Source organism: Schistocerca serialis, chromosome 4 (assembly GCF_023864345.2).
Source record: "Schistocerca serialis cubense isolate TAMUIC-IGC-003099 chromosome 4, iqSchSeri2.2, whole genome shotgun sequence".
In the NCBI taxonomy this organism is placed as follows: Eukaryota; Metazoa; Arthropoda; class Insecta; order Orthoptera; family Acrididae; genus Schistocerca; species Schistocerca serialis.
In genome coordinates, this window is record NC_064641.1 from 186,085,115 (window position 1) to 186,100,479 (window position 15,365).

At 42.0% G+C, this 15,365-nt stretch overlaps 1 protein-coding gene across 1 annotated transcript in view; it reads left to right on the forward strand.

The window, feature by feature from the left end:
• LOC126474083 (sugar transporter SWEET1-like) overlaps positions 1 to 14,699 on the forward strand; it is a 189,562-nt gene extending 174,863 nt beyond the window's left edge. Inside the window, exons 5-6 of the mRNA XM_050101492.1 lie at positions 1,214 to 1,333; positions 14,314 to 14,699. Of these exons, the coding sequence (XP_049957449.1) occupies positions 1,214 to 1,333; positions 14,314 to 14,400 (207 nt within the window). The 3' untranslated portion in view covers positions 14,401 to 14,699. The remainder of the gene's footprint in view (positions 1 to 1,213; positions 1,334 to 14,313) is intronic.
• Positions 14,700 to 15,365: the final 666 nt, after the last annotated feature.

Below are 15,365 nucleotides of genomic sequence, written 5' to 3' on the forward strand. Positions count from 1 at the left end.
TGCTACAGAAGAATGCTGAAGATTAGATGGGTAGATCACATAACTAATGAGGAAGTATTGAATAGGATTGGGGAGAAGAGAAGTTTGTGGCACAACTTGACCAGAAGAAGGGATCGGTTGGTAGGACATGTTCTGAGGCATCAAGGGATCACCAATTTAGTATTGGAGGGCAGCGTGGAGGGTAAAAATCGTAGAGGGAGACCAAGAGATGAATACACTAAGCAGATTCAGAAGGATGTAGGTTGCAGTAGGTACTGGGAGATGAAAAAGCTTGCACAGGATAGAGTGGCATGGAGAGCTGCATCAAACCAGTCTCAGGACTGAAGACCACAACAACAACAACAACAATTATGTCAACAACCAGTGTGTGCTGGAAGTCCGTGCCGTACATCCCATCAAATTGGAGTGTAATTAAAAGTAATCATCTTTGAAGCTGTATACTTACAGATGTGTGTTCAATGTATCATTACTAAATTAATCTGAAATTGTCACATTGTATGTGGCATTAATGATACTTTACATTTAGTCTTTTTGAAGCCAAACACGAAGCTGTTCCTGGATGAGTACATGCTTAGAGCATATGAAAATTTCCTGAATTCACTTGAACGTGCATTCCAGTGCTGACTTGATACCAAATTCTGAATTAACTAACCTGTTGAAGTGGCAACACTGTATATTTATGGGCTTTGTTGCTGCAAGATGATGTAACATACTGCTGTAGGACTCACCCACTGCTGATGAGAATGAGAAGTAGAGAGTAGAAGGTTCTAGTATCTTAAAATTATACTAGCAGTGAATTATACAATCTGAATTCTTAAGTAACAAAACTGTCGAGAGAAAATCTCCATGTAGCAGGGACTCGAAATGAAAGGAGGTCTCTCTCTCTCTCTCTCTCTCTCTCTCTCTCTCTCTCTCTCTCTCACACACACACACACACACACACACACACACACACGTACACACACACTGCTTGATGTTGGCAGTTGTATGAGTAGTCTGGCTTTAATGTAGGAAAGTTTGTTTTGTTTTGTCTGAGGAATATTGTCTTTAGGCAACTTCTTCTCAGCTAATAATATAACGGATTATAACTATGATTTATGAAGAAATTATTAATTAATTACAACTATCAAAAATTTAGGTATATCACTGCCCATGTTACACGAATCATTCAGATTTAATTTGATTTTCTAATTTTTTATTTTCTCCACATCAGCGCAAGGTTATAAGATCAAGAAGTACACGTTCTCTTCCATTTCCTATTATATTAATGACATTTTTGTCATCAGTACAATGGTTAATATACGGAATTCTATTGGGGGATCCATTCATGAAGGTAAGCCACACTTACTGTTTGTTAATTTCTACTGCCTTGTGCAAACTGCAATATTTTTTTACGTTTATTGTTTCAGTAAGATTTGTCCACCTGTGAAGTATGTCACTGTGATAAATTTCACAAATGGGGAGAACTATGTTAATATTAAACAGAACACAAAAGTGTTTATATAAAGAGATTAATTTCTTTATATCTGAATTCTGTCTGTGCATTTAAATAAATGCTCTTTTTAGAACTTCACAGAAACTATCCTGGATATCTATTGGGACTAGCACTCCTGTAAGAGAGGCTATTGTGGAGAAATGCCGTAGGCACAACCTAGAGGAGTGTTTCCAGAATGAATTTTTCATTCTGCAGCAGGGTGTACACTACGTTGTGACAACCATTCCCCTGCAATATCCTTTCTTTCAGGAGTGCTATTCGTGCATGCAGTAGTTTCAGTATTTCTCCTTTCTGAGTATGTGTGTTATTGTCAAGCATTGGTCTGGTAGTGTCCTCATCTGTGAATACATTTTGTTATGTGAAATTTAATATGTTGACTTTATGTCTGTTGTCTTCTGTTTTAATCCACAAGAGCCTGGATGGAAAGTTGGAATCCATTCACCGACTATCACAAGAATTAACAAGAACTTTCTGGTGGTAACTTTCTGGTGGGATACACTGGAAATTATTGTATGTTTCATGCATAGTCCTTTTTACTGAAGCATGAGAGGTGACTTAAGATTTCTCTGTTAGTTTCCCAGCATTCAATAACAACAATATCACAAAAAGGGTAGTGTATTATTCACCATACAGGGGACACGAAGAGTTGCAGACAGGCACAATGAAAAACTGCTATACATTTCACCTTTGTGGTGTGTAGCAGTCTTTTCGTTGTGCCTTACTGTGACTCAGTATCTCTTCTCTTTCTTTAGTAGCAATATATTCTTTCCACAATACTGTTGTTTTTCCATCCTTGATTTTCCATTGTTTGAATTTTCAAGCATTCACATTTACAACAAGAGTGCATTAGTCTCTTGTTTGTACAACACTCTGCAAAAGCCTCCATTAACTCCTTAACTTAAAACCCCAAATTATCTTGTTTTCATTATTTTGACAGAAATTTAAAATCTTGAGTATACTTGGTCAACTTAGGAACAGGTGTTCAAAAAATAAAACCCCGCTGCATCCGTTTCAGCCTTACATTTATAGCCTGGATATTGTGTTATGTTTGCAGTGCTTGCCTCTAGGCATCATCGTTACTGTGTGTAGCTTTGGATACTTGACAACAAAACATGTGCTCCCTGCCTCTCTCTTGTATAGTTGTTTAGATAGTGCTTTCAAAAAAGGATAGTTGTAGTGATCCTGAGTTTGACACCAAATTGAGCAGCTCAAAAAGTGAAGAAGAATGTTATGTTATGGTACTTCATTAGAGACTGAAAGTGATGACAGTTCATCATTAAGTAACACGTGCTCGCCTATGGTGCAAGATAAATACCTTCACTGTGTTCCAGCCAGGTCCTCCAAGATTTATGATCACAGGAAACCACCGTGAAATACATGGTTAAACACCATAGCTATGCAGAGGCTAAAGAAATGACTTCAAGTTTCAGGATTTTTTAGTTTATAGTCCAGTGCATGAGTGTATTATTGGTGATCTTCCAACTTTTGTAACTCATTATTTTGAGCTTTAAAAGCTATCTTCATAAGTTCATATATAATTTTATTCATTATAGGAGGTTGTGGTTATCATGTAGGATCAGTTGGAGATAACACACACAAAGTATCGAATATGCATTTATTAATCACTGATACTTAACAAACATGACAGTAGAACCAGTTATGCGCCAGAAGGCGCACTAGAACAAAGCAGTCCAAAGAAGCCGAAGTCACAAAGATAGGGCGCTCTGTGCCAGAGACGCCACAGAACCCCCCCCCCCCCCCCCCCCCCTCTCGGTAGTGCGGAGCATGGCGGAGGGAAACTTCAACTACACGAATTCATGATCTTGGTGTCTGTGCGGCGGTTGTAGGCGGCGGCCAGTGTGGGAAGTGGGGACGTCAGTGTCAGCAGTGCAGGCATCTCATGGTTCCAACGGCTGCACAGGCAGAAACGTGTCAGCCAAAGGCAGGTCGGCGGCGTCAGGAGGCAGATCGGTGAGTGACCACGCCAGTTTCAATTGATTAACGCACACTGTCTGCGGCCATCCATGTAGGTGGATGCCAAATGTGTTCATACCGCAACATAGCTCATGGTAAGGGCCCGAATAGGGCGCCTGCAGGGCTGCCCGCACAGTGTTTTCCTGCAGCATCACAAAGTTGCACGAAGCAAGGTTCTTGTGGATGAACACAGGCGGGGTGGTGTGGAGATGGGGAAGGGCAATGCAGAGGTGTGCGATGTGTGTACAAATCCGATCGACCAGGGTGGGAAGATCCTCAGTTGCGGCTGATGGCGAATTCTCGACAAACTCGGCGGGAAGAAGGAGGGGTTTGCCGTATGAAATCTCAGCAAGTGAGACGTTCAAATCTTCTTTATGGGCCAAGTGAATACCCAGCAGGACCCACGGGAGGGCCTCTGACCATAAGCCACCATGGCACATTAGTGCAGCCTTGAGTGTGCGATGCCACCACTCGACCTGGCCGTTCGCCTGTGGGTGGTAAGCTGAGATGTGAAATTTGGCTACACTGCAGAGTTTGCAGAGTCGTGCAAAGAGGGTGGACTCAAACTGGCATCCCTGGTCAGTTGTGAGAGACAGGGGACAGCCGAAGTGAGCAACCCACACTGAGATGCCATGCAAGGCAGTAAAGACCCTATGACAAAGGGCGGTAGGAACCAGGGAGCGAAGTGTGCCCGTAGAGGTGTCACAAAGGACAGGGATCGTCGATCCAGGTGGTATAGTCGGGCGAGCTCCTCCAGATTCAGTGGTGCGGTTACACACATATGCGGGAAAGATAATCTGCCACAACATTCCCTGTGCCATGGATATAGCCTGCGTCGGAAGAGTGCTGACAGATGCAGTCCATATGGCAGAAACGCCTTATCGGAAGGTCCTTAGCCAGATTACAAATAGAGTCCATGAGTGGCTTGTGATCTGTTTAGATTGTGAAAGGTCATCCCTCGAGGTCACTATGGAAATGTTTAATTGCCTCGTGCACAGCGAGGAGCTCACGGTCGAAAGCCGACGACTTCCACTGGCTCTTAGTCAGTTTATTGGAAAAGAAGCGTAGGGATTGGGTGGAGTTGGCAGTGTGCTGTTGTAAAACAGCGCCCACAGCTGAGTCACTGGCATCAGTCATGATCGAGGCATGGGCCTCAGGGTTAGGGTCTGCGTGTGTGACGGCATTACCAATGGCAGTTTTAAGGTTACCAAAGGCGTTGACCATGGGTTTGGTCCTCTTCAGCTTCCTTTCCCCCGTGGTGTTTTTGTCGGAAAGAACATCGGTGCATTTGGACAGAGGGAGCTTGAGGAATGTGGCAGCAATAAAAGTTTGCCATACCCAGAAAATGACAGAGCTGAGCGTAATCCTCAGGGAGAGGAAGATCAAGTAGGGTTTTGACATGAGAACTTGTCGGTCAGAGGCCGTCGGCAGAGACAGTATCGCCTAGGAAGGTAACTGATGTGGAACACGGTGGAGATTTATCGTGGTTGATCACCATGCCATTGGCAGTGAGGCTGAATGGACTGCATTGGGCTGAACTTGATGCTCCTCAGCAGAGGAGGAAAAGATCAATATATCATTTAAGTAAGTATAAACAAACGTAGAGGGAACAAACTGGAATCAATCAACAGCTGCCACGTCTGGGCAGCATTTTTCAATTCATAAGTCATGTAACAGTATTCAAATAGGCTGAAGAGTGTTGTGATGGCCATCTTAGGAATATCCAGTAGATGTGTAAGGATCTGATGATACACCTTGGAACAATCGAAAATGGAGTAAAATTAGAACCATGGAGTAATTGCATGAAATCCTGGATATGTGGGGTGCAGTAGTTATCGATAATGGTGCAAGCATTAAGGGATCTGTAGTCCCCACATACGCGTAAGGTGCCGTCCTTTTTGGGAACAAGATGAATACCAGTAGCTATCGGAGGGGCAGAGGACGCCCGATGTTGACAGATCCTGAACGATCTCTTTCGCGTGCAGAAGTTTGGAAGTGTTAAGGCACCTGGTCTTATTATAATGAACAGGTGGGCCATCGGTGGTGTGAATCCTATGACAAGTGCCATTACTGATGGTTGATACTTGCTTAGGAGGGTCAGAAATAGAGGTCAAGAAGCTGTCTGCTGGCAACTGACCTTGGGGAACTGGGGCAGCATAGGCTGAAGTCTGCAATGGAAGACATGGTGCAGGAGTGGAGCACGCAGATGCATCTTGTAGATTTGTCTGCAGCGGTGAGGAAATGACAGCAGTTGGTGGAATGCTCGACACGGGCAGATTGGTAAGAAGACACTGCAGAGGCATGTGATGAACCGCCTCGTTGCAGGTCTGCAGATAAGTGATGTATGGTACACCATGCATGTGACAATTCAGCGGAGGTAGAGGCAATGCGGGTGCATAAGGCATCATTCTGGGTACGGAGTTTGTCGATTTGACAGCACACGTCCGACAGGTCAGAGAGCTGTGTAGTAATGCGCTCTACCAAGGGCTCACATGTGGAAAGCATAGCCAAGAAGTCAGAGAACGGAGTCATGCTGAACTCGAGTGAGCACGGAACTGTAGAGCCTGATGCATGGTGGCCTGCAGGTCTGGTGAAAGTTCGTAATGGTGTAGAAAATCCAACCTGATCACAGGTTCATCCACGTCGGCAACGTGGAATGTCCAAGGGTAGGTGTGAACCGGTGATAGGTGAAGCAACATCTTGAAGTAGCCATAGACCGCAATAGGAGAGCGATTGGCGGTGATCAAGGCGAGGGTAGAAGTGATAGTGCATCGGCAGCGTGCTTGGCCAGGATTACGCTAATGTTGGCGCCATTGTCGACGAGAAATCGGATGTCCATTGACATGTCTGTGGCATAGAGGCGTTGCGTCGCTGAAGCGAATGGGGCAGTGTCACCTGATAGGTGCTGTGAAGGAATGTGGCACCTAAACATGCCCATTGGTCTCGTTTGGGTAGGTGCAAGGCATGCAGCAGTTGCAGGTGGCATTCCCTTAAGTAGCGTGGAACCAGCACAGTGGGTAGGCCAGTTGGCGGGGTGGTGTGGTGCGGGAAGGGGCCGCAGCTGACTGAATCTGGGACAGTAGCCAATCAGGTTGCTGCTCGGGCAAGGTCAGCGGCTGTTGGGAGCCTGCTGGCAGTACCCCCTGTTGGCCGCTAGGTGGCAGCTCCTGACTGGCAGCTGAGGCGCCGAGGTAAGTGCTCTAGCCTCTGCCGGCAGGGTGCGGAACCAAAGGTGCAGGCATGCCAACTGAGTGTGATAGGGATGTCATTCGTGACAGGTGGTGTCGGTGATGAATGATAGTGTAAGCCTGATCTGCCACGTGCAACCAAATCTCGAGTGGGTCGGTGACATGAGACTGTAGATGAAGTTGCAGATCCAAAGGCATTTCGACCATCCACAACATCCAAAGGACAGAGTCAGGTAATGCTGGATCGCTGATTAATGCACGTAGGCGCACCAAAGCTGCGAAGGAGTGTGGTTGATGAGATGCTCCTCATGAATAATGTGATGGATAGCCTCCACCAGAGGGCAGTAAAGGTGCTCGATAATTAGTTCTTTGGCTGTTGAATATTTGTACGAGATGGGCAGTGAGAGAATCAAGTCACTGATGAAGACCGTATGCGCATGCTCACCAGGCAGACAAAACAGACGTAGTTATCTGAAATGCCGTGGATGTCCTGTAGGTGGTCCACTAAGGCGAACCAAGTTTTTGGATTGTCTTTTCGCAAAGCAGGTAGCTTAGGGAACCTGCCAGGTAACATGTTGAGGCAGCACCGGCACATGGAGATTATGGAGATTGGTGCGTGCAGAACAGGACGCTTCCTACTCCGGAAGTGCGGTAGCGGTGAATGATATGTCACCCGAGGTCTTTCTGGGGCGGTGGCCGCATGCAGCACATGGTGTGGAAGGAATGGGTGTATAAGTTGGCACGGTGTGTCCAATCTGCAAGCCTGATGAAGAACCTGGTGCGGGTTCAATGGCCGGTGCCGTTCCAACAGCGGGCAGGCTGTGCGGTTGCGGCGAAACAATTGTGTGTGTGTGGGGGGGGGGGGGGGGGGGGTGCTGGTGCTGATCCAGTAACCGCTGCAGGTGGAACAGCTGGTGCCATTAAGAAAGTGGGCAGAAGGCAGTCGTGGTGCAACCACAGTGCGGCGTTGTGGAAACCAGCATGGTCAAAGCGACCAGCGTCGCCGAAACAGCGTGCTGCGACACTACGTATATTAGAATGTGCTACCCCATGCATATAAATGTTCAATTCACAGTTCTGGAAATTCATTGGCGCAACAAACCATCCCGAAGGTAATTATGTGGATGAAGGATAAACCACAATGTCGTTAAGGGGAAGGTTGTCTACATTGTTGTTAGGCGACGTGCAATGTCCATGTTGTGGCTGTTGTGCTGCCACGCTGGGCGGTGGCCATGTTGTGCCGGGTAAGGTTAGGTGGTCACCAGCATGGCCGGGTGTAAATAATTGTCCACTTTTAACCAAATTCAAACCAGGTACACTTGTCCCCTTGTGGTCGTTAGGTACACTTGTCCACTCGTGGTAGCAAGCCACATAGTTAATGGGGCCCATTACACTTGCACTGAAAGACAATGGTGGATCCACTGTGGCAGAAACAATGTGGGCTGGCACACGAAGTTCGTAAATGATGAAAACAAGCACAAAATAACTCGTGATAAGACAATGACAATGTCGGGGTCACCATGGTGGTTATCACATAGGATCATACTAAGTATTGAATATGCATTTATTAATCACTGATATGTAACAAACAAACATGGCAGTAGAAAAAGTTACGCACCAAAAGATGCACTAGAACAAAGCGGTTCAAAGAAGCCAAAGTCACTAAGATAGGGTGCTCTGCGCCAGAAACGCCACAAGGTTTTTCATTAATAAAAGAAATATATATATTTCGAACATAATTTGAAAAAAAAATTATTATGTTAAGGGGCTAAAGCAAGGTGGGCCTTTGTCATCTTTTATTACTTTAATTGCTGTGGATTTAAGTAGACTGCTCTTTATATCTTGGACCACTAACCATTGTTGCTCTGCATTTGTTGGATTTGATCTAAATGTTTACAGTTGTTAGTGACTGTCTTATCAGTTCAACCAACCGTGAATACTTTCCTAGCTTTCTTGATCATCGTTTTGCCACTAATCTGTCTCTCGTCAGTTACACACTCCAAAAGATCGGTTTATCTGTGTCGAGAGAGATCGAAAGAATTCTAGTTGTTTGATGCAGTTGTCTGACCATGTGTTTTGTACTGCATCACAAGATTGTTTGTCCTCACTGATGGTAATGTAAGTGTAATTTTCCCAAATGACACTGGGCAAATTAAAGTTGTCACCTACTACTATCAAGCGTTTAGGGAATTTCTGTGGAATTTAGGCCATCTTGGACAGACTGACTGATATGTATGATCTGGGTTTTGGTAGAAACATCTAATTATTAACCAAGTCCACCATCCCTTGTTACTCTTGTCCCCATGAGTTCACAATCAGATTCATTTGGGACCTTGTTATTTAAACCTAATCCTGTAAAGATTTCCACTTCTTGGTGTTTCTAATCTATTTTTCTGATTTACGATCATCTACATCTACATTTAAATCTACATTTTGTAAACCAGCTTGCAGTGTGCAATGGGCAGTATTTCTTCCATCACTCTCCCCCTCCACCCATCTGTTCCATTTGCAAATGCTGCATGGTAAGAACATCTGCCAGTAAGTTGCCATATGAATTCAAATTGTTCTAATTTTCCTTTTGTGGTCATTTTGCAAGATACATGGGAGAAAGCAGTATGTTACTTGGCTCTTCTTAGAATGTATGCTCTCATAATTTTAACAACAAATGTCCAAAATCTGCACTACACCTCTCTTGTAGCATGTGCGATCTGAGTTGGATGAACGTCTCAGTGATGTTCTCACATTTACTAAGTGAATCTATGACAAAATGTGCTGCTGTTCTGTGGACCTTCTCTATCTCCTGTACTAATCATGACTAGTAACGGTCCCTGGGCTGACAAACACTACTGAAGAATCAGTCCAATGAGAGTTTTGAATTCTTCTTCTTTCCTAATGGTTCTCCTGTCGAATTTCAGCCTGTCACCTGGTTTCCAACTAGGTTTGAGGAAAAATAGCTTAGATAGTCATTGACTTTTTAATTGTTCACTTAATAATTTCTTGGATGCAATCACAGATGTTAATCTGCCAGGAAGTGTCACAGGTCTGTATGGCTGTTCTACTGTAGGTTACACTGGACTAGACATTCTGTATTTGTTTCTCTTTCCAGTAATAAATTTGTTTCAACATTGGTTTCTTGTTTTGAGATGAAAGACTTTAAATTTTTATGAACATTTTTAATTTCAGAATAAACATTTTCAAAGGCATTTTTTTTTGTCTCCCTATCAGAATCTACTCCCCCCCCCCCCCCTCCCCCCCCCGATTACATTACTCAGCTCATATATTTCTCCGTTTTTGTTTCTAGACTTATAATTCTTTTTCCAAGTTTGTTAACCTCACTGTGTACTATTTGTACATAATGACTCAAATTTGAAATTTTTGTGTCAAGGTGTTCTACAGCATCTTGATTTTTTTTCACTCTTAACTGTAATTGATTGTTCTAAATTCGAAACCATTGATTTTGAGTATTCTTTGTTTCATAATTTCTAACGAATTTTCACAGATTCAACAACTGCAGCTGGAACAGATTGACCCACCTATAACATCATTCTTTTTATATCTGATCTCCTTCTTCTGACGGTTCAAATGATTCATCCTCCTCCTTCGCCATTACATTAAAGTTCCCCACATGCAACACATCCTCACTATCCCTCACTTGTTCTGATTCAACCTTTGGCTTGCAAATAAGTCATTTTTAATAACTGTTCTGTTTTAATAACTGTTCTTACATAGTTTCAAAAAAATCACACAAATATGTTGATCAAAATAATGTACCACTTTTGCAACCTCATTACGGAGACTTGGAAACCATCCGAAGAAAGAAATATAGATGTCCTGGAGAGTTTTAATATAAAAAGTTTTGTTATTAAAACTGGAATTAACTTGCAGGTCAACAGTTACATTCTACACATGCACAGGGGTGCTTTTAACTGAAACGGCAAATGGTCTCAAAAACAGTTGCAAGATTGTCAGTGTCAAAAAAACCTTTGTAAAACTATCCTTGTACGTAATTCTTTCAAGGCCACAATGAATTCTTAAAACCTTGCGTTTCCTCTAACACCAGTCAGCTTAGGGAATTGGACTGTCTTTGTCAGAATTTGTCCCTTCTACAACTTGGTTTTCTTTTGAAAGTCATACCCATCAAATCAGAAAGAATTTACCTTGCAATGTCTTACTCTGGGCAAGTGTCAAGTTGAGTTCACTTAAAATGTGAGGTCTGCAGTCAATTCCAGATATTCTAATTTTCATTCCTACACTCCTTTTTCCTTCATAAATTCAACATAGTGAGTTTTAAACCAAAAGTAATTCCAGACATACTTCACAGTAATATGTGAAGTCTCCACACTCTTCATTCAGTTCCATCAAAAATTGATTCAAATGACAATGGCATAATGCGTGTGACATCAGAAATTTTAGTATTCATACCACCAATTTCTTCACATCCCGAATGCCTGCAAATTCAGCACACATTGCTTCTTGATGTAGAGAACAATTAATCCCATCTGTCGATCACTATAATTTTTTGCCCTTTCAAAGTCAACTAAATCTTTAAATTCTTTCTGCATGGTATTGTAAAGTCGTTTCATAGGGAACATGCAGTAACCACTGCATGGTATTGTAAAGTCATTTCACAGGGAACATGCAGTAACCATCGCTTATGTGAATTGAGAATTCTCATCTGCCTATTCTGTCATTCCCATTTATTTTAAAGGATTGTGAAGATAGATTGCTAGATGGCCTCTTTTTGTGCAACAGCCAATGGACCTGTGAACGTCTGTCATACCATGAACAAATAGCGAAGGTTGAACAGCAATGACACCACGAGTCTGCCGAAATCAGAGTTTTGTCAACCGAAAAATGCCACATCACAATGTTAAATGAAATGTTGCGCTGTTCTAGGTACTTCCATGAAGGACAGTGCAAAACGCGCTGCACACATGACGTTTGGCACACGATGACTGGCCCTGAGTTACGGAAACATTAAACAAATCATAATTATTTTAAATGTAAATGACCTCAAATGGAATTACAATTTTGAGGTTGCCAAAAATACAAAAATAATTATATTTTCTGAAGAATGATTTGTTTTATGTTATCTTCATGTTTTCTTTTTGTAAATATATGACTGTTGTAGATATGTTGCCAAAATTATACCAAATGCATAATTACAACTTGTATAGTAAGTATTCTGCATCACATGGTGACAGTAAGTGAACTGACCAGTCCCATTACAGGGCGTATCTGTGGTTGTTTTGACAATGTGGGATTCCGCTTCTTCTGTCAGGTTGGTGTTCTTTCAGAGGCCCATGTGTGATTCCTCGTCTGGTGTTTCAATCCTGAGGTGATCTCTGTGTACAGTGGACCTTGAGGCACAGTAGGAATTTCTAAGTGACCACTGTATTGGGGTTTCTTAGTTTTGTACAGGCAGTCATAATCCTTTGGCTTGCATAGATAAGCCTTCCACTAGTGTATACTGTTATTAATGTCGTCGACTAGCTGCTTGTACATGTGCTTTTCTCTGAATGATTTTGGATCCACCTGATTGAAAAGTTGTGCAGCACTGCAAATTCATGTGGTTATTAATGCCTTTCATCGGACACAGTTTCTTGCTGGTTGTGTCGTGTGCCTGTCTGCAGTTCGTGCAGCATATTGTGTCAGTGGTGCACCAGGTTGTTAAGTAGACCTCACCGCATGTCACTTTCGCTTTCCCGTGCTTATATGTATGAACATGAGACAAGTGTAGCAGATTCTAACTGATAACACAAAGTTGTTCATTGCACATCATGTCCCAAGCAAATAGATGTACTGAGGAAGTTGCTCCCCCATGAGGATTAGCATATATGATTCTGATTTAATTTCAGACCTAACATTGACATGGAATATTGCTTTTGGAGGTATTAATGCACCAATAACTTTTGTTGCAGGTATTGATTCTGTTAAAACATCCTCTGTCGATACATCAATGTCAACTTCACAAATGACACGCTAACTGTGGGCCTAATGATTTGGAATGTAGGCTTTTTTTTCTCTTTCGGACATTTGACAGTGCTATGCAGTTACCTGCTGTCATTCTACTAGTTTCATCATAGTACAACTTCGGTACTTCTTGATGCAACAATTTTCCTACTTGCATGAGATGGATATTGCCAACATTTGACTCTATTCCTCCTAAGCAGACATACTGTCATCTGCAAGTAGTTGGTTTGTCAAGGTACTGTATATGATGAAATTATGGTTCTTGATGCTGTTATCTTCTTCACTGGTGACTTTGTATCCTAGTTTCACTATTTCCTTATCGTTCTGTTTGCTATGTTTAGTCACTTCCTTTTCCAGTGGTAAGTGTGTGTGACTGTACTGTCACCTGCTTCTTCCTACTGAGTGTGTTCTTAGTCATGGTGGCTACAGCACTCTGGCACTCATAGATCATCTCAGCATCTACTGTGTCACCATGGAATGTACTTAAAATTTCAGTTACTGCTTCTGTGATGGCTGACAGCTGTCCTTCCCAGTTTGTTGTTCCGCCCTTTCTCAGTTGCAGTTGAGGTATTTTATCTCAGGCACTACTTCGATTGGTATGCATGACAGCTACCCTCTAATACTGAATGTACTAATTGAGAAATGCATAGCAAAAGTTTGCTTCCAGGAAGCAACATGTGGTGCACTTTGTGACACTTGTGTTGTCAGAGAGTCAGAATACTGATGCTTTGTAGTTGTTGGTCTGTAAATATGATCATGGGAACAGTACAGCAAAAAATGCCTACACGGAATAAATGTAGCTCAGTGTTAATACTCTTGCATTTCATTTCTATGCAAGACAAGGGTGAGAAAAGAATGGTTACAAGCTGTGAACAACAACTTGAAGTTTATTGCACCTCTTGCTCGTGTACTATGAGTCGCCTCCTGATTCAAAAACGTCTCCTTGATATACCTTCATGAAAAGTGTTCTTGGTATTTTATGACATTTGTTAATCAATGGACAGGAGGTGAATAACAATGTGGACATTTTCAGCAAGATGGAGTTACAGTGAAAATAGCATTATTGGCAAGAATTCTTGAGGTATTTGATGAGGAGAGGTCAGTCAGCAAAGGTAGTAAAATTTCCTGGCCTCAAATATTACATGGTCGCTCTCCACATGATTTTTACCTGTGTGGTAAGTTAAATGATTAAGCATACACAAATAATTGCCACACATTGGAAGAACTACAGCAGAACAAGCAGAATGCTATTGCTACTCTCTGCCAGGCAAAGTGCAACATGGGCCTCACAATTTCATAAATAGTGCTCAACACTGTGTCAATATCAGTGATTCCCATTCTGGTAACATTGTGAAAAGTAACTCTCCTGTTCATTAACTTGGGCAATGTATTTTGTGCCAAATTTATAATAATTTTCTTATGTATTGTCAAGTATTCGTAAAACAGCAAGAGGCCTGTCATTCTTCCTAACTGTTGTGTGATCAGCAAACCACATACATAAAACAGAGCTGTGAATACACTATGTTTTGCAGCATGATATATTGTGGTTAAGCATTTGTAGACCAGTTCCAGTTAGTCAAGTATAATATTATATCAGTCTTAAACAACACTCGTTAATAGTAAGTTTTCGTGTAATTTGTAATTGTTACAGTGTGGTTCTAATAATCTCTCTTATTTTTGCAGATTGTAAATGTAATTGGTACACTATTGAGCGCATTTCAGCTCTCACTTTTTGTTATATACCGTGACCAACCAGTGCAGGCAGAGTGAAGAGATCGCAGTGAAAGGACACCATCTTTGCACCGAAGAGAAGTGCAATGTATTTATTATTGGTTGTTTATTTTTTGTGTTATGAGCAGAAAAGAGTGAAATGACTTACGACTGAGAAACTTACATCCATAACTGTTTTGTGATAAGATTTTAAATTGATGTACCTGAGGAAAACTAGATACTCTGTTGAAATGGGAAAAATCTTCTTTCAAATACACGTAATTTTTAAAGGCTTCATGTAAATGGCTGTGAGATAATTATATTTTATATGAGACTATATTTTACTTGTGGTTAATAAATTTGGCTTTATCTTATGTAGAGAATTGTGCTTTTGTTTCTGATAATTTTTTACTTTACAACTTCAGTTTTCTTATGTATTTGTGGTTCACAAAGTATGAGACTTCATTTGAAAGTCACAGTCATTGTTTGATTCAGAAGATTTTGTAAAAGCAATTGACAGCTATCGGTCTTCTCGTTGGTTTTAACATTTTCAGATATCTTAATTCTCGAAGAAAAGGGCGATGAGTCATAAAACAAGTGGAAATTCTGTAATGCCACTAAGAGATGGTGATGGGGGATTCTAATGCCAGAGATGGAAAATAGCTAAAAACATATTCTGCAATGGGAGGCTTTGGTTGTTGTACCAGAAATGACAAGGGTCATACTTTAATAGAATTTGCCTAAAATTACAGCATGTTTACTCTTGTGGGATTTCTGTTCGGTTATAGCCCAAGGAAGCACACTCATTTCTGTAAGACTGTATATTTCATTACAGACGTCCTCATTACAAAAAGTCGTACAGCCTACTGAACAAGCAAGATGGCATGGGCCGTCAGGTTAACAGAGTCAAAGAACTTGCGATGGCAGAGATACCGTATTTACTCGAATCTAAGCCGCACTTTTTTTCCGGTTTTTGTAATCCAAAAAACCGCCTGCGGCTTAGAATCGAGTGCAAAGCTAGCGGA